General features: G+C 35.4%; 2 protein-coding genes across 2 annotated transcripts in view; one reads left to right on the plus strand and one right to left on the minus strand.

The window, feature by feature from the left end:
• Positions 1 to 17,126, minus strand: part of LOC148956010 (uncharacterized) — a 47,911-nt gene extending 30,785 nt beyond the window's left edge. The window contains exon 1 of the mRNA XM_089097518.1: positions 17,002 to 17,126. Within this exon, the coding sequence (XP_088953644.1) occupies positions 17,002 to 17,059 (58 nt within the window). The 5' untranslated portion in view covers positions 17,060 to 17,126. The remainder of the gene's footprint in view (positions 1 to 17,001) is intronic.
• Positions 1 to 20,943, plus strand: part of LOC148956008 (uncharacterized) — a 488,643-nt gene that overhangs the window by 289,973 nt on the left and 177,727 nt on the right. The gene's annotated exons all lie outside the window — the stretch shown is intronic.

Here is a 20,943-nt window from a genome sequence, read left to right on the forward strand (position 1 = left end):
TTGAAAAACTTTTGAATTGAACCAAAGTATGACCTAGTTTCAATATCAGTGCAGGGATTTTATCATGTGCGTTGCATGCGGAAATGTAAAAGGCGAATAGTATTCAGAGCATCTTTTTTGCCAGAAGAAAAATCAAAGATGCGTGTTTATTTGTTTGTTTGTTTCTTTTCCCCAGGGTGATTGTGTCGACCCAATGGTCCTAGAATATCACGAAAGGGCTCATTCGAATGAAAATTAAAAGTTCTAGAGCCTTTTTAACCAAAAAACAGAAAAAAATAAAAATAGTATCACTTTTTACAAAAAACTGCATTTTGATGTCTTTACATGCTGCAGTTTTTCAAAGATATTTGATTTTTGAAGCAACCCTACAGTTCATGGTAACGAACTGTATAGTAAAAGCAACTCGTCTCAATAGCAACCAAAACTTTAAAAAATGAAATTTTGGTACCAATAGATACATCAAAAGAATTGGATTTTTATGCTGATTTTAAATATTTAAGTTTCGTTGAGTTTAGTGTTACCCATCAAAATTTACGACCCTGAGAAAATCAAAAGAATAACCTTGCTCAAAAAAGGGGGATAAAAGTTTTAGCGCCTTTTTTAATTAAAAAATAGAATCACTTTATACAAAAAAACTGCATTTTTGATGTCTTTTTATTATGCATCTTTTCAAAGATACTTGATTTTTGAAGTAAGTCCAATTTCTAACACCGATTGCCTATTAATAACCATATATGACGTGATAAGTGACGTGGCAGAATATCTAACACCGGCACGATTGTGTACTAATAACCATATATGACATAATGAGCAACGTGACGTAAAAACTGAAAAATCAATTTTTATTTTATTACATTAAGGAACAAACTGTAGCTCATAGTAACTGAAGTAATGAAGGAATCGTTATATATGAAGATGATTATTTTAATTATAAAGTAAAGAACAAACAGTAAAGCCCATAAAGAGACTAAAATTTTGTAATAAAACCTTCATCCTATTTGATGAAGAAACCTTTCCTAGAAACCATCATCATCCTATTTGAAATTAATTAACAATGTCGCCCCGGGTAAGCATCGAACTCATGACCTTAAGATTAAGAGACCTACACTCTGACCACTGAGCTACCGAAGCTTGTGTGTTATGAAACGTTATACACTTTGAGACAATATCAAGAAAGAGTCATATTAAAGGACAAAATCGAATTCTATTAAAGGACGATTTAAATTAAAGGAAGGTCTGGGTTGCAGCAGTAGCTAGTCCGAGATGCATTATATTCATGGACGATCATTAGAAGAGAAAACCATTGCATATATAGGACTCAGTTAGCTGCCTGAGTCTTTGAGGTTCGTCTCTTAATATCCCAAAAAAGTAAAAACCGCAGGCTTTTTCCTGTTTGTAATCATCTGGGTAAAGATAAAGACCAACTAGAATATAGACTTGCCATTATATATATATATATATATATATATACATATATATATATATATATATATATATATATATATATATATATATATATATATATATATATATATATATATAGGCTTATATTCTGGCTGAGGGCTGTGGAGGGGTTGTCATCCTTAAAGATATAATTTCCAGAACTTTCATCTATGTTGAACAAAATGGCTATCTTAAAATTTTGATTGTATGTGTTTGGGGAAACGGTGGGCGTGAGAGGGGGATTAGTTGCCCTCCAATTACTTTCGACTATTAAAAAGGTATTTAGCCGTTCCAATTTCCAATGGAATGAGCCCTTTTTGAAGTTTCTATAACAACACTTTGTGTTTGGGGAAAAGGTGGGCGTGAGTGGGGGGTTAGTTGCCGTCCAATCACTTTTGACTATTAAAAAGGGCACCAGCTCTTTGAATTTCCAATCGAATCCGCCCTTTTTTAAGTTTCTACGACAAAACTTTCTATAAAAACCTTATATAACCCCAATGTATAACTTACAACCTTGCCCTGGGGGTTGTGGGGTAGGGGGTTATCAGCCTCAAACACCTAATTTCCAGAACTTTCCTCAACGTTGAACCAAATGGCGATCTCAACATTTTGATGGGATGTGTTTGGATAAATGGTGGGCGTGGAAGGGGTGTTAGTTGCCTTCCAATCACTTCCGTCTATTAAAAAGGGCACTAGCTCTTTGAATTTCCAATGAAATGATGAAATTTCTACGACAACGCTTTTTATGAAAACCTTATATACCCCCAGGTCATAACGTATAACCCTTGCCCTGAGGGCTGTGGGGGGGGGGGGGGGTGCCATCCTAAACGACCTAATTTATAGAACTTTCAACTACGTTGAACAAAATGGCTATCTCAAAATTTTGATTGGATGTGTTCGGGGAAAAGGTGGGCGTGAGAGGAGGGTTAGTTGCCCTCTGTATCTGAGGTACTAGGCCTACTAAAAACAGACAGAAACTGGCACTTTAATTAATCTGTAATTTCTTTGACATCTATTAGTCAACTCCTGAAGCAGTAGTTAGTTTAGGTATCGACTCCTGACCAGTACTTTTACAGGAAACATATTGCCAAAATTTCTTTGAGGTATGCTTGCTTTCTTTAGCTAGTGTGGCTTCATGATTTTGGTAAAGTTTCCTGGTTAGATTTCTCAATTTATCTCTTGCTCTCTTGAATCTGTGGCCATCTTGCTCTCTGATATCAAGGGGGAAGGCAAAGAATTATACTCAACAGATTATCTAAGCATAACTCCTTTCTTCCCCCTCTCATTGTTCCATATATTGCCCTAGGGGTATAAAAAGACTAAAAGAAAACAATGAAATTTTTACTTCTAATTTGCAGCATGTTTCTATTAATCAGATTATCAAGTCTCCTTCCATTGTTATCCCAATTTTAAATTAATTTCAAATAATATTTTGTTGACAATTCCTTTGTAATCACTCAGGTGAAGTGGATTTCATTAAGTCAAGACTAGAACTACCCATTATACAATGTATCACCAAGTGAAAAACAACAAAGAAATATGTTGTTTGGGCTATAGGAGATCCTAAGGGGGGGGGAGAGGGGCTCATTGCCAGAAATGTGCATATGATATTTGAAAAGAGTATAAAATAAGGAATCTGATGGTACTACCATACTTTTATTTTTCTTGAGATGTTTCCTTCTGTTAAGCTGCTGAACTAGAAATGTTCCAAAAGAAGTTGACTGGTGAATAAGACTCCAGGCACTTGTGGACTTGTTATAAAATAACAAGTTGTAACATTAGATTTTTTATATCTTTATGTCCTTTCCAAATATTGTATTCACTTTTCTTACATTCCTCCCCCCTCTGCTGATGGTTCAACTTATAGCCATATATAGTATATTTGTCATGTTGATTCACTTGATGCTTTATGTTTCTTTGTTAACAAGTACATATTGTCCCCTGAGAGCGGTTTTGTCGTATCTGCGACTTTTTCGGGAAGTGGAGTTAGGACTGCCATCTAACGTGAAATTTTTTGCTCTATCTGATTCCGTCAACTATTTTGTTGTAGGTCAGCTAGAAGTGCCCCAATTTTAGATTTCTTTTGTATCGTATCTCACATTTTGCTGTTTTGTTAAGAGCGGTTTTCACGTACTTCATATGGGAAAATTTTATGGGCATTTTTGTCGCAATTCCGTCAACACATACTTTTGAAGAAGAATAGATTAGGTTAAAGTTTCACAATGAGACCCAAAGGACATTGTTTACATCCGCACAAGCTGCACAATATTTGCAGGAATCCAGGTACCTCCTTTTTGTATAATATGCAGATTTTTACAGGTCAGGACCCTCTAGAGGAGGAAGGGGTGGAGGTAGGTACTTCAAATACCTTCCCCTAACAGACTTTTGGTTGTAGGGCCATCCCTGAAAGTTTCATTTTCCTAACCTAATCCCTTTCCAAGATGATTAAAAGTAGCTAAAGTAGAAGTAAAATTCTAGGCTAGTTTAGCTACTTTTTGCTCTCTTGGAAAGAGGATAGGTTTGGAAAAGTAAGCTTTCTGTAATGACTCTAGGTCCAAAAATATACTCTGGGAAGGTCTTGCCAACCTTCCATGCTAACACTCTTCTGATTTTAAAAAAAGTAACTAGGCTACTTGATATAAATTTTCAGCTAGGCTATTGTAATTTCAACAAAGCCACACGTTACCTTAATTTTCTGTTATGCTATCAGCTTCTTTTTCTTAGATATTGTTCAGAAAATGCAATTCCTGTTAATTGAATTAGGTTTTAAACCGTGTCAATGGTTTTGTTTTTAATTAAAGAATTGTAACCTATTTGCCCATCTTTGAAACCTCATAAATTAGAATTGAGAAAAGTTGCGAAGCTGAAAACAGTCCATGTACTTCATTTGGTACTTGTTGGTTATAACATCAACCTCAAATTCTTCATCTAAGTTGAACCTGTTTTTCTCAAGCTCAATCCTAATGAACTATCACAGAATATGAGGAAAGTTTAAAACTATTGATAAAATTATAGAAATATGTAGCTTTTGTTAACAACAGGCCATAGCTTATTATTTGTAAAACCACAAATAAATTAAGCAAATTGCAGCAACAAATGGCATTCTGCTGTGAGCAAACCACATACTGACATGCAAACCAGCTTGTTTCTGACATGCCTTTCTCATACACCTTTAGTAACGCTTTTATCAAAAGAGTATAAAACCATGTTGTGTTCATTGGCGCACATTTTTGGTTTGGGCAACAGCCCCTTATCCTGGAATAGTCTAATTGCCTTTTCTTCAGCCTTTAGCAAATGTAAAATTTTCATTTTAACATCTATGTTTAGACACTAGGTTTTTTAAGTCCTGTAGCCTGCAATCAGTTGGTCGTACCAAGTTCATCACATTATAGCTTGTTATCGGTTAGGGAAAAATCTCCTGTAAAAAAATCCAACAAACAGGCTCAGTACTGTTTCTAATCAAAAAGATGCAATAGGATGTTCATACAGTAAAAAATTAAAGCAGACTTCATTTGTGTTGCAAAGCATTTCTTTGCAAGGGAAAAAGCGGGGTTTGAGGGGGGTGGCAGAACCCCAAAATAAAAATCTAAACAAACGAAGCAGAAAACGCGGGGGGCTTTGGGGGCGGCAGCCCCCCAACTGTACCACCTAGTCCCTGTACGTTTTAAGGTTCGAACTTGTGACTCAGCCTCTTTAACTCTTTAGAAAACGTAGTTTTTTTTTCAAATAAAGAGGCACAAGTGTGCCTCCTTGAACTTTTCTGACTGGTGTGCTCAAGACTTAAGCTATAGTTTTTTGTTTGTTTTTTTCTAGCGAGGAAGATCTATCTTCTGATTCAGAAAAAGGCAGTGATCCTCTATCAACCTGAACTAGATGCAAGCAGCCTTTCAGAACTAAATTTCCGAGAATCTGATCAGGAAGTAGCTGAGGCTCTTCAAGAAAATGTGGATTATTATCTCTTTTCAGAGGTTAATGTCAGTGTTGGCTGTGGTTCTAGTTCAAGTGCCATAACAGGTTCAGTGGCAGCAGAAAATCAGGAGCACCTCAAGATTCCCAATAATGCTGAACCTGTACAAGAAACAACCAAGCCAGATCTAAATAGTCAAAGCAATACAGTGGATCATCCTAATTCATGTAAAAAGACCAGAAAACGAATTTCAGATAGGAAGAACAGGGTTAAGACAAAGATCAAGGCAGCAGTAAACTCTGGTACTGTATTTATGAATCCTAACAACCAGAAAACTCATGGAAAAGAGAAGAAAGTGAAGGATGTTGTTTGTAATAAGGATTGTCATTATAATTGCAGTCAGGCTATTGCCTCTGAAGAGAGACAAAAGATTTTTGATGATTTCTGGAGACTAAGTAAGGATATGAAGAAAATGTTTTACTTGAAAATAACTAAGACCATTCCAACCAAGACTAAAACCAAGAAGAAAGCAGAGACGCGCAGGAGTTGCACACTGTGATATTTTTTTGTCATTAACACGAAAACAGTCCGGATTTGCAAGACATTTTATTTGGCTACTCTTGATATTTCAGAGAGAAGAGTTTACTATGCACATTCAAATGTTACTACAACAGGAGTGCCAAATCCGAAGGCAGTACAGGTACCTCGAAACAAAACTAGTAACGAGGACATTGAACTAGTGAAAAAGCATATTGAATCTTTCCCGTGCGTTGAATCGCATTATACTCGAGCCAAGTCTACCAGAAAATTCTTGGAGGCAAATCTAAACGTTTGCAAAATGTATGAACTGTATCAGGAATACTGCAGAGAACTAGCATGAAATGATGTTAGTGAGTTCAAGTATCGTGAGATCTTCAACATACAGTTTAATTTGTCATTTCATATTCTGAAAACAGATCAATGTGATGTATGCGAGGAAAAACGTGTAAGAGAAGAAAACCGAATTGAAATGGACCAGGAAGTAAAAGACAAGTATGAGGCTCATGTGAAAAGTAAAATTGAGACCAAGATTGAACATGACGTGGACAGGTCAAACCTATCTATTCCCCTACTTTGTTTTGATCTGGAGAATATTTTTCTGCTGCTCCGGGGTAATGTTTCTTCATTTTTCTATAAAAGGAAGATAACTACATTCAACCTCACGGCAATTCTTTCATTCCAGAGAAGGACTGGAGAGAAAATCAATGAGGTATACTGTTGCATTTGGTCCGAGTTTGAGGCTGGACGTGGAGCAAACAAAATAGCTAGTGGACTAGTGGCCATAATGGAAAAAGTCCTTGATACTTACCTGATATCTGCCAGTTAATTACTTGGTCGGACTCCTGCGTGTCCTAGAACCGAAACTCGATCATAAGCTTCGCCATCCAAGATTTTCTAAGAAAATTTCCGCGCTTAGAACAAGTGGTGATGAAGTATTGTGAACCAGGTCATTCGAGTATACAGGAGGTTGATGCTGTACATAGCACTATTGAGCGGGGGCTAAAGCATCTTGATTTGTTTTCCTCACTAGATCTGGTGAGGAAGTTACTGAAAGTAAGAAGGATACATCCTTTTAATGTCCTGCAAATGACCCAGTCAAAGTTCTTTGACTTTCAAAAGCCAGCAAAGCTGTACAAGTACTTGTTGGTACTGTATTCAAAGGTAAAACAACTTGAGTTCCGTCAGGATAACGCTAAGAGAGTTTGGTTCAAAACTTCCTTCTCTGGGGACATAGAAATGGCTACTATATCACAAGAATGTACTTCGGTTAAAAAGTGTCCCAACACTTCGGCTGTCCGTGTTGTTGAACGTCTTGTTTTGCCCAAACTTTGTGGCAAAAAGATTGATCTACCTGAGGCGAAAATCAAAGATGTCAAGTATCTCTTAAAGTTCATCCCCAACCAAGACAAGGAGTATTTTGAAACCAAGATTGAACAGTACTACAAGGCCAAGGGGAATGCAGAACGTTTGGAAGCCTCTCCATCGACGCGAGATCCCTGTCCAGAGGAGGATTCCACTGAAGCAAAACGGCGGCCGGCAAAGAAACTTAACAAAAAATAAACGTTTCTGACGTTTTTTGTAATTTTTATACTTTTTCAAATAGTATTGCTGCATCAGAACTCGTTTGTCGTATCTTCATGGTGAAAAGAATAGCCAGTCCACACCATTTTATGATATCTAAGTTTACTCCCATTTTGTTAAGGGCGGATTGTCGTATCTATATTTCATTTCAAGTTTCCACAATGAAAACTTTACCTTTTCCATCTCATATTGGGGAGACCTTCCTTGTTATTTTTTCTCTTTTTTTATGTATTTGCGAAGAAAATCGGTTGTACCGTGTAAGTTCCAGCAAAGGTGAAATTTTCAAAGTCGTTTTTCTAGGAATTTTGAAAACCTTAGTTACGACAAAACCGCTCTCAGGGGACAATATGTGCAAAGGTGCCTTAAACAAAATTTTGCTGATTTGCAATAATTTTGATATTTTATCAACAATTGATCCATAATGCTAAAAAATATAATTTGAAAGAAAGAAAAATTGTGAAACTACTGTATGTAGCCAAAGACCATATCTTGCACCATTAGGGAGAGGGATGCTGGCTGAGTTGCAACAGTGACAATGGTTATAAAAAAAAATCCTTCATCCTCCAAAGCACCAACATTTCAGAACTATTGACTATTGTCATCACTGTAGCATCTAAAATTCCAATCTTGGTTTGCAGACTTATCTTCCATTTGTTCCATTTTATGATTACTACCCGTGGGAGGTGGGTTTCTGAAACCTCTAACAAGTCCAGCTCAAAACATCGGAATTTGTCAGTAAAAATTTCAATAAGATATTTGCTTTTTTATATTATAATGTTCCAAGTTGCAATTTTCATATTATTTAAGTATGAACAGAACTGGACAACGAGAAGTCCCTAGAACCTCTGGCTGAATGGATGGTTTGTGCAATTCTGGGCCCATCCCTGTACAATCCTGGATTACTACATGGTTTTTCACACTTTGTGATACTCTTCTATCAGCAAGAGTTGACTTCCTGCACAAGTAATTTCAAGCTTGTTACCTCCAACTCATTGTGAATTCATTCTTAAAATTTTTTACAAATGTTTTCTGTCTGCTTAGTAACACATAATCAGGCTATAAAATGAGATATAGGATTATTTTTGTTTAGATTAAGTAAACTGGCACAAATGACACAGTACTGGGTAAAGCTTGTTAGCCTGCTGGATGATAGATTCGCAATGGCAGCTTATTTGGAGATGCTACAGTCAAAACGGAAAAAGATCTTGGCCATATCAAATAAGGCCCAGCAACTTGTGTTGGATGCTTGGAACAGCTGGACATTGTGAAAACAGGAAATTGGTTTATAATTAGAAGGAATATGAAGCACCTGTCTAATTATCCACAATACAGTGATGATCAACAAGGTACAACTATATCAGCTTTCCCAAGCCACCATTCACCCAACAGGTTTACTGAAACAGATCCAACATCTTTCCTAGTGTCATAGCATAGACTCTATTGTTCTATCTCATCCTAAACGCCACTGGTGCCAACAACAATATATTCAACCCCCTATGGAAGATCCAGGGTGCCTGTTAGACTTTCAGAGCCAACACCCAACCCTAGCACCTATAATACTGTTAGAAATTTACTTGAACCAGTGAAAACATCCACTAGAAGAGCTTGAACCACCAAGCTCAAGCCAGCTCAAAGAGCTCAATTTCGCCACCTGAGCCACCAAAAAGGCTCAACCTACCAATGAATTTGACATGAAAAAAAAATTATTGAAAATATTTTAGAAAAAAATTTTTTTGTTGTTAGATAAGAAGTGAGCAGTAACAAATGCATAGAGTGAGCCTAGAACTTTTTTTATATACTTTACAAAAGTAGTATAACATTGACTTAGCAGTTAGCAAGCTCAGTTTGGCTCAGCAACTCACTTAGGCTAACCTGTAAGTAGACTTGATATATAATGAGATAAAACAGTGAATAGATAAGAAATAAGTAATAGTGAATTTTAGAAGTACCCCGTTTTGCGCATTTATTTACAAAAGTAGAGCATCAGTGTCTAAGCCAGCTAAATTGTTCTTCAGTGATTGCCATGTGCTTGGGTAAGAGAAGTGTGGGCTGTTCAAATGACAAAAGAAGGAAAATAAAAAATATTTGGCTGTGCTTATGCTTCTTTCCCTGCTTGTGCTTTATTACCCTTATGATTATATTCTATGCATTTGTATATGCTTTCTGGTGGTGCTTATTAGTTAGTAGCTTGGCTCAATTATCAATCGTAATCATTGCAATTGGAAGGCTGTTCAATTCATGTATCAAAGTAACTGTATTTTTGGTCTTGCTGGCATTCATCTCACCCAACCTAAAGTTAATGAGACAAGCATTGACTCTGTCTGGTTTTGGGGCCACTTGAGGAAATCATAGCCTAGTAAAAATACTATCATTTGCACTGGATTCTGATAAATGGATAATTCTTATGGGTTTCATCTATTTTGGAAGGCTTGTTTGGGCTGAAAAACCTCTTCCTAGGTAATTTATCTACTGTGGGTTGCCTCCACATAGGAGCATAATATTTGTAGGCATGAATGCATAATAAGTCAGAGATAATAGGCTTGAGACTGTTTGTAATGGATTTTGACTCTTTAAGATAGAAGAGCATCACTAAATGCTGAAAATCATGCTTTGACCAAGATGGACCCAGGATTGTGCAAAGCCTCCATTCAACTATAGGTCCCAGAAACTTCTTGCTGTTCAGTTCTAAGTTGGCTTAAGTGCTTCATGCAGACTTGAGAAGTTGCGGTAGTCCCCGTCCTGCACTGGTTCTGGGACCATTGCTTTTCCTGAGACCAAAATAATTTCAATGATTTAAAGAATATTAAAATTGCAACTGGAATGTCACAATATTAAAAACACAACTATTGTATTGACATTCTGACTAAAAATTTAGATGCTTCAAACTGGACTTATTACAAGTTTCAGAAACTTGTATTTCAGGAGTAGAAAACATGAAATTAGGTGATATAGAATTATATTTACTCAGATAGGAAGGATGGAGACAGGGAGTAGGGTTCATCATGAAAAAGGAAGCTACCAAGTCTTGTATAGGCTGGAAAGGTATCATAGGCAGTGCGTTAGCACTGCCTAAGTTAAGAACAATGTGGGCACAATGTGTTTTTTCTCCATCAGGCACTTCTTATCAAAGGAATCGTCATAGAAAATTCGAAAAGAGCTCATTCAATTGGAAATTTGAGTGGCTAGTGCCCTTTTTAATAGTCGAAAGTGATTGGAGGGCAACTAGCCCCCCCCCAACGCCCATCATTCCCCAAAAGATATCCAATCAAATTTTGAGATAGCCATTTTGTTCAGCATAGTTGATTTCCAGAATAAAAAATATGTTTTTTAGGAGGACACTCCCCCACAACCCTCAGGGCAAGGGTTTTAAGTTATACCCTGGGGTCATAAAGGTTTTTATAGAAGGCATTGTTATAGAAACTTCAAAACAGGCTCATTCGATTGGAAATTAAAAGAGCTAGTACCCTTTTCAATAGTCAAAAGTGATTGGAGGGCAACTACCCCCCCCCCACGCCCACTATTCCCCCAAACACATCCAGTCAAAATTTTGAGATAGCTTCTTTGTTCATCGTAATTGATTTCCACATATAAAATATCTTGTTGAGGAGGACAATGCCTCACAATCCTGAGGGAAGGGGTTTTATGTTGTGCCCTGGAGGCATATAAGGTTTTTATAAAAGGTGTTGTTGTAGAAACTTAAAAACAGGCTCACTAGATTAGTAATTCGAAGGGCTAGTACGCTTTTTAATAGTCGAAAGTGATCTGAGTTCAACTAGCCCCCCCCCTCACACCCTTCATTCCCCCAAACACATCCAATCAAAATTTTGAAATAGGCATTTTGTTCAGCTTAGTTGATTTCCAGATAGAAAATATGTTTTTGAGGAGAACACTTCCTCGCATCCCTCAGGGCAAGGATTTTAAGTATGCCCTGGGGGTATATAAGATTTAAAAAGAAGGCGTTGTTGTAGAAACTTCCATAAAGGCTCATTCGACTGGAAATTCAAAGGGCTAGTGCCCTTTTTAATAGTCAAAAGTGATTGGAGGGCAACTAGCCCCCCCCCCCTAAACCCATCATTCCCCCAAACACATCCAATAAAAATTTTGATATAGCCATTGTGTTCAGGGTAGTTGATTTCCAGATAGAAAATATATTTTTGAGGAGGACACTCACCCACAACCCTCAGGGCAAGGATTATAAGTTATGCCCTGGGGGCATATAAGGTTTTTATTGAAATGTTCGTCGTAGAAACTTGAAAAACGGCTCATTCAATTTGAAATTCAAAAACCTAGTACCCTTTTTAATAGTCGACAGTGATTTGAGGGCAACTAACCCCCCTCTCTCGCCCACCTTTTCCCCAAACACATCCGAACACAATTTTAGATAGCCATTTTATTTAACCTAGTTAAAAGTTTTGGAAATTAGGTCTTTAGGGATAACAACCCCTCCCCCCACAGCCCTCAGGGCAAGGATTATAAGTTATGTCCTGTGGCATATAAAGTTTTTATTGAAAGCGTTGTCATAGAAACTTCAAAAGGGCTCATTCAATTGGAAATTTAAAGGGATAGTGCCTTTTTTTAATAGTTGAAAGTAATTGGAGAGCAACAAACGCCCCTCTCATGCCCATCATATTCCCAAACATATCCAATCAAAATTTTGAGATATCTGTTTTGTTCAACGTAGTTGAAAGTTCTGGAAATTAGGTCTTTTAGGATGATAATCCCCAAGGAGCTCTTAGTCCAAGGGTTGTAAGCTATGCCCTGGTGGCATATAAGGTTTATATAGAAAGTTGTTGTATATGATTTATAGAATAGAATTCTTCCTCAAATCCAATTTTTATATGTTTAAAAACTAAATGTTGACTTAAGATTAGCCTAAATCAAAATGCACTGTGATAATGCTAATTCCCAATAAGGCATCTCAGCAGTATCCCAAGAATGACTGAGGGTATTATGTTCAAACGTTTGGGGCTACTTCTGCTCTTAAAATTTAAGCAAATCCAAATAGTGTAAGTGTATCCAAGCTATCAAAGAAAGTAAACAGATTTTTTTGCAAATGGTATCAAGTTTTCCATTACAGGTCAACTAGAGGAGTTATGAGACTAAATTAAACAGTACTATTTGTGTCCAGTTTTTTAAAAGGCTGTATGCTGTTAAAAATTGCTGAAAATTTTTCTCCAGCATAAGAATAGCAGGCAAAACTATAAAGTCTTAAAAACCGAAAAGATTTAAATTATTATTTTCTTTTTCCCTGAAAAGACTATGTCAATATAGAATGAACAGAAATTAATTAAAAAAAAATTTTTTCCACACAATAAGTTTTTCAAAGAAAAGTAAAGAACTCCATTAAACAAAAAATGAGCAAAACCAAAATCAAATAATCTACCAAGCATGAAACTACTACGAATCAGCATTGATAAATAAATGAAACCCAAAACAAACAGAAATTACAATAATTACCTGATTCAAATTCAAAACAAGCAGAAATTAACATAAGTTGGGCACAAAACCCCTATGCCTTCCCAAGGCCGGAACAAAATTTGCACTTTACTGAAAAAATACAAATGAATGTGCATTGTCAGTTTAATATACATATACTGATATTTATTAAGCAAAATGTTAATTTTATTTGATTTATTAAAGATATAAAAGAAAAAACATTTATATTTTTTCAGTAAAGTGCAAATTTTGTTCTGGCCTTGGGAAGGCATAGGGGTTTTGTGCCCAACTTATGTTAATTTCTGCTTGTTTTGAGTTTGACTCGGTTATTTATTGGTTACTTATTGAAATTTCTGTTCGTTTTGAGTTTCATTTATCTATTGATGCTGATTTGTGGTAGTTTCACGCTTGGTAGATTGTTTTACTTTATTTTTGCTCATTTTTTGTTTAATGGAGTTCTTTACTTTTCTTTTAAAAACTTATTTTGTGGAAAAAGTTTTTTTAATTAATTAATAATAGAGTGCTAGTCACCCATATTATGGCTAAAAAGTGATAAGTATCAGTTATAGTATAATATGCCCCTGTAGAACCAACTGACAGAGAAAATATAAAAAGCAACAAAGACCACACTGCCTTTCCATCATAAACAATAAGTGGAGCAACAGGGAAATTTTTATACAAGACAGTGGAATGCAACTTTAAATGAATATTTCGACCCTATATCCAGGGGCCATCCTCAGCAAAACAAAGGAAGAGAATAAAAAACAATATAAAAGAAACTTACATTAAAATTCAATCATTAAAACTGAAAAGAGTTTTTAATTTTTTTTTTTAAGCAGCCCTAATATCATTACTTCAAGGAAGTTCAACCAGGACTGGTACACCAAGCAAAGTGGACAGAGAACAGTTCCTTCCAATGGAATAAAAATACTTACAGACAAGCTTTTAAAGCTAATCTTGCCTTTTTGGCAGCCAGCCTAGATGGTCTATTCATAACAGGTTGAGCAGAGTTGTTTACTGGTTTTTAATATAATTAGTTAAACCATTTTTAATTAAGTTTGTGGATAGGGCATTAAGCAAATATTCCCCCAAATCTCTATTTAAAGAAATATTACTATTTATTTTGATTTTAATTTCAATTGCCTCTCAAACAACCTGTTTTATGCCAAAATCATTGCTAATAAGGCAAGTTTCTTCAAAAAGTATTTTATGGCTAGGGTTATCATATATGTGACTGCTTAAAGCAGAATCAAAGGAAATATTTGTACTATTAGAATTTAAAGCTTTAGTTGTCATCTTTATGTTGTTGTAGGCGTCTTTCTAAATTTTGATGGGTTCTACCAACATAAAAATGGCCACAGTCACATGGTATTTGATAAACCCCTCTTTGGGGAGGTAACTGGGGTTATATATTTACCAGAGTTTAGGAATTTCATGATTTTAAAATTATTTGTAAATACAACATAAAAATTATTTTGTGTGCAAACTTTTTTTAAACTTGTAGTGACTTTTGGAATATATGGAAGGTAAATTATATTTGAGGGCTTGACAGGAACTTCACATTGTAAAAGGCCCTTAATTTTACAGGAGTGTCTTGCCAATCTTCAACTAATTGTATTGTTAATAAAGACAATAGGATAACTGTTTCCAAAAAGTATGTCTCTAATAAAATTTAGTTCATCTGTGATGTAAGATTCAGAGCAAATGTTTTGGGCACAATCAACAAGAGATCTAACAACATCTCTTTTAACTTGTGGGGGGGGGGGGTGATTGGATTTAAAATGTAGATATCTGTTATTTTGTGTGGGTTTTCTGTAAATTGTAAAATCCAGTTTATAAATGTTACAAATAATTCATACATCCTGAAACAGTAATTTATTTGCATTTTCAATTTCTGAGGCAAGTTGTAAATTTTGGTCATATGTATTAAGGTGATCTAGAAAGCCCCTAAGTTCATTTTCCCCATAATTCCAGAGCAATATTACATCATCTATATAACACCCCCAATAGACATGTTTAAAAAATATGAATTTAAGGCCCAATTTTCAAGGTGTTCTACATAAATGTTTGCTAATACCCTGGATAGCAGCACACCCACAGGGAGACCCTTTTTTGTAGAAAAAAGGATTATGGAACTGAAAATACATTGAATACTTATTACAAATTTTGACTAGGGACATTAAAACCTCACAATCTATTCCTGTTGTTGAATCTTCAATTAAATGATAGTTTTCTTCTATTTTATTTTTTAATAACTGCTCAGATATTGCTAAATCAATATTTGTGTACATAGAAACTATGTCAAAACTACTTACTATTGTATTTTCTGAAATGCTTGCACTTTCAAGTTTTTCTACTAAATCTACCAAATTGCATATATACAATTTTTGGGAATAAAGTAAAGGTTTGAAGGCTGTACATAACCACTTTTCAATATATTTTTTTTTTCAATTTACCTCAGATATGTCCGTAGAAACCAATTTGCCAGAGACTTATGATGTAATAAAAGATCTGATTGACTAGGGCCTGCCTGTGGATGTCTGTTACTTGACCTTTCTAAAGCATTTGAAAAAGCTCCATATCTGCACCTGAAAATTAAACTAAAATGGCCCTAAATCTCCAGCTGTTCTGTATTTGGAACTAAATAACCCCAAACTTCCAAAAAAGGAAAATGGAAATAGGCTATTATCATAACTACCAAGAAATGACAAAGAAAAAGAAGAATTTCAGCCAGAAAAATAAAACCACACAAAAAGCAATATTCCAGCAAATGAAAAAAAAATGTAAAAAAAAATAAGAATAAAGAAAAATATTTGGAAAGTTTCTTACATGAAAAGCAGAGGTCCTTTTTTAAGTAGGCCTATTGAACTTTTACTTACCCCTCTTCTGATTTTCAAGTCTTAGAAATTTGCCTAGCCTAATTGACAGATCTATACCTATTGGAATTTTGACAAAATAACATTACCTTTTACCTAAAATTCTACTTTAGCTACTTTTGGCTATCTTGGAAAGGAGTTTGGTTAGGAAAATGAAACTTTCAGGGATAGATCTACAGGCTAAAGTATGTCCCGGGAAGGTATTTTGAAGTACCTACCTCCACTCCTTCCCCCTCTAGAGAGTCCTGACCTTTAAAAATCTGTGTTATAAAAGTGAAACCTTGTAATATAGATCTTCTGCTTAAAATGAGGTCTAACAAAATTGTTTTCAGCTTCACAACTTTGCTCAATCCTGATTTAGCCTATAGAGTTTTAAAGATATACAAATACATTTCCTAAATTTTGAAAATTAACATTAATATGGCTTAAAATACTAGGCTACTCAAATAACAGAATTGCATTTTCAGAACTAAAGCCAGAGAAAAAGAATCTTATAACTGAAAATTACGGTAAAATGTTTTTTTTGTCAAAATTTCAATAGGTATAGACCTGTCATGTAGGCAAATGGTCAATATATACCAAATCATATTATTGAGCTAGGACTAAAGTGAATACACCATTCGATGCCTTTTTGGTTAGGTTAGGTATAGCCTATATAGGGGGGGGGGGGGGGACAATCATTTCTGAAAGAAAAGCTTTTTTTATTCTTAATCTGGATAAAAAAATGCATCAAATGGTGTATTCACTTTATTTGAAACTCAATAATATGATTTGGTATATATTGACCAGGCAAATTTCAGGATCCTCTAGAGGAAGAAGCAGAGGAGATAAGTATTTCAAAATACCTTCCCAGGACATATTTTAGCCTGTAGACCCATCCCTGAAAGTTTCATTTTCCTAACCTCACCCCTTTCCAAGATAGGTAAAAGTAACTAAAGTAGAATTTTACCCATACTTTGACCTGTAGACTCATCCCTGAAAGTTTCATTTTCTTAACCTAACCCCTTTCCAAGATAGTCAAAAGGGTTTGGTTAGGAAAATGCAACTTTCAGGGATGGGTCTACAGGCTACAAATCCCCCTAATGGGTATTTACAGAGATTTAACTGTTAAAGATGTTATTAGCTGTCCAACTCCTGGGTATCTTATCGTCTGTAGTCTATGCCTAGCTGATAGATCTAGGCTACTTTGCTTTCAACCAATTAGCCTTGTCAACTTACCTTTGAATCTAAGTTCATTTTCTGGCTCAACTTTAATAAGTGGCAGAGTATGAGACATGTTGTCGGCTTTCAATTAACCTAGGCTAGTCCTAGGACTTTTCAAGAGGTAAATATTTCTTTTCTTTCTAGAACCGCAATGGATTTAATTTAAGCCCCCAGAACAAAACATAGATGGCAGCAAGGAATCAGGTCTAGAAGTCCAATTCTTGAATTTTCGACCAATCAGGTTCACAAAAAAGATCGAAAAAACTTGAAACGACCTTCCAATTCCACTTTTTAATAAAGACCAGAAAGTAAATCAAGAAACTAAAAACTTTACAGGGAGAAGATGGGTAGGGGGTAATTGAGCGGACACGGATTTACTTTATTCATCCTGCTTATTATTGCACTGAATCTGGACATTGCTCGTTTTTATTCAAAACACAGTTTATATAATTATCCAGTAAGCTTATCGCAGATCATTTCTGGTCTTCGTTTTCGGTGCGAACAAAAAGCTCCTCCCACTTCTTCGTGCAGTTATGGATCAGTGTGTTTGCGTCTATCAATGAGAAATGGTCACTAAGTGCATTATTCCTAATAGCGGGTTTCCACTTGTTTCCGATTGTTTCGCGTCTGACTTGTCTACCCGTGAAAAGATCAGATGCTGCTTATGTTTCTACGTTCTCTGGAGCACTTGCACCCTGGTCCGGGTTTTTATAATGGGTGAGATAGGGAATGATCGTTCTGGATAATTATATAGACTGTGATTCAAAATCACTACCTAGTTTTTCTCAATGAGTACCACGACAATGAAAAACTCTGAAAAAGGGAGTTTTGATAACAATATACATGAAAGATCTTAAGCCGAACTGGCAAGCCATGATAAAAACCAACAAATAGAAAAATCTAAAAAAAACAAACAAATGAGACTGAGGCCAGTGGAGAGAAAAGAAAACAACAAAAACAAAACAACGTATGTATTGTAACTTCATAGAAACAAAGCGAATTCATAAATAAAGACACACAAGAAGAAAAAGATAAAAAAAAACAAGAACAACCTGGAGCCCAATAAAACCACCACCAAAAAAAAAACAACAAACAAAAATGGACAATCAGCGCAACATGATACGCGTAGGGACAAGATGCAATATACAGTTACTGCAGTGAGGACACCAGAGTAACAAAGGAAAAATAAAAAAAAACTGTAAATTACTTTAATTATTCTGTTGCGAAATAATCCTTTGTTAGCTATTACTGAAGCAAATCGTTTTGGTCTAGCAGGTAAAATAGTCTCCTGGTGATTTTTTAAAATCTTAACTCCCTTATTACTGTTGATTCACTCTTTAGAAGGTTATCATAAATTGAGTCAATATTTAAATTACCTGTGTCCCTATTTATGGAAAGGTTAGCAAACATATTGCCCATGCTGGACCTTCAGTAGATTTAGCTATCTTCTCCCAACACTTAGCTGGGGCCTCCTCAATCTTAGGAGCCGTAAACTACATTACTACTATTATCAATATACGACCTCAGTCAATATCTATTGACCGTATGCCACTCTGGATTACAAAATGTTTGAAAAAATATAAACTTGATTCTAATTTGTACATCAAGTTTAGTTGGCCAGTTGCAAACCATTTTAAACATGAAACCATTTTAAACAAAGCAATTAGTAAGTTTAGGAAGGGGCTTCCTTGTGATTATGCGCATTATATTATTCACGAATAAATTTGTGCATGCAGTGAATAATAAAGTGCTTTCTTGGTGCCATGATATCTCAGAACATTATATATGACTAAGGCAAAATTTAAATATGTAGTAAGTGAGTAAAATATTGAGTCCTGCCACAAACAAATCTGTATAGATTTTCACGTGGTAGGTCTGTTTGATATGTTTATTTGTGAATATTGGTCTTTAATAAAAATGAATTTCTCTCTCTCTAAGGTAAACATGCACATTTTCAACAGCCTGTTTATAAGCACTGAGTGAATTCTTCTTTAATAAAGAATTTTTGTAACCTTTATGGGAAGTTGGATGCTTGAGTCAAGATTCTTTTATCTCGCCAGTAGTCTCTCTCCATTTATCCTGATCAAAAAAGATGTTCGATTGGATATTCTTGCTTCTTCACCACTGTTCAATAATAGTGTTGCTGAGCCACAACAGGTAGCTGTCATACATGGTGTTTCTAGAGAGATAATGTTTCGCGAATGCATTGTACTGATAATATTTTGTGCATTAAACATTTCCAGGCTGGTTTAGAAGAAAAGTTTCAAATACTTCTAAAGGAGAATGTTCGTATTGAGCTAAAATTTAACAAGAGTAAAGCTGAGTTTCTGATCCTTAATCGTTTGCACATATCTTGATGAGCATGTTACTTTTGAACAGGATCAGCTTACTTAAATTGGCGTGCCTAATAGAATATGCTTACAGCTCGCTTCCTCTGCTGAAAGATTTATTTATGAGTAAAATTAGGAAAGTTTATCGTCTGCTCGTCACCAAGAAATTTAAATCTAATCGACCCATCTTACTATAACTATTAACTGTACCATCAAGCCACCTGAGGCCAACACAGCTGCGCACACTTTTTCTACACCTCAGCACTCTATAAGCCTCACTCTTTGACCCCAAGCATTTCCAGCTTCCATTAAGTCGCTCCTGATAGCCTGTTCCATCAGACTACATCTTGCTTTTCGTATGGCCTCTAGTGTTTTCCCGAAAAGAACAATATTTTCTAATCTGTTATCCTTCAGCTGCAAAACCTGTCCGAGCTCCATCTCAACCTTATCTTATTACTGCCATAAAATGATAAATAGAACTAAAATTTTCATTAGCTAACGTTTAACATAAAATTTTCATAAGCTAGCGTTTATCGTTAAACGTTTAACCTATATTAGGTACCCGTCGAACGGGTACCCATTAGGTACTCTGTCTTCAAAAGCGTTTTAAAACCATTCTCCTTCTTTGTTACAACTGTAGTATCCAATTTGCTAGTCTTGGTTCCCAGCCTTATCTTCCTATTCTTCCAACTTTCTGTCGACTATGCGAAAACACCCAAGGCCTTGGTTATTCTGTTCTTACATCATTACTGTTTCCACCATCCTTATTGACAATGCTAGGCCTGCCCAGGTAAGTGGATCTAACGTTGCATATTATCATCTGTATATAGTGGTTTTATTAGCCTGTATTTACTCTTTTTTTCGCCATTTTATCTGCATTTCACACAAAGTAAAGTAATATCACGAAAATTAGGTTGTGTTTCTTTGTTAATACAAAGAGGCTGCCAAAAAGTTTCCGATGTGGCTGCCTCTTTAGGATAGTAACTCCTCTTTATCGACTATACAACTCCTCTTTATCGACAACTCCTCTTTATCGACAACTCCTCTTTATTGACATATAACTCCTCTTTATCGACTATATTTACTTAATGCATACAGTCCAAAGAAAAAGTTATATGTACAAATCTTCGATAAATATTTTTCTTCGATTAATCTTCGATAAACATTCATTTCCTGAATGTCCTTCAAGTAGCCTAGTTTTGATGTTCAAGTGCTGATTTAAGCAAAAATAAAGCTGTATTCATACACACATTTATACAGTGTGAAACTACCGTAAATTAAGTGGGATGATTCTATGTTTCCAAATTATCTAGATATATTTCATTGAAAATTCTAGTCATTTGACAATTTATCGGTCTTAATAATTTTCATATAAGGTATTTATTATTGGCAGTGAATAATATGGTCAAACGTTATGGGATAATTTTCAAGATTTTTAATCTTAATTTTAGGGGATTACCTAGTTTGTCTCAGTGAATTATTTTTGTGTTAGTTATTGACTCAGAGCCCTAGCAGGCTTTGGTTCAGGAAAGAAAAAAAATATTAGCGGCAAGTAATGAAGAATTGCTACTCGGTTAATTATGTAAAGAGGCTATTACTTTTTATTTTAGTTTTAGAAAATGAGAAT

This window comes from Artemia sp. Qi Xiang Cuo, chromosome 1, assembly GCF_049724085.1.
Source record: "Artemia sp. Qi Xiang Cuo chromosome 1, ASM4972408v1, whole genome shotgun sequence".
Taxonomy (NCBI): domain Eukaryota; kingdom Metazoa; phylum Arthropoda; class Branchiopoda; order Anostraca; family Artemiidae; genus Artemia; species Artemia sp. Qi Xiang Cuo.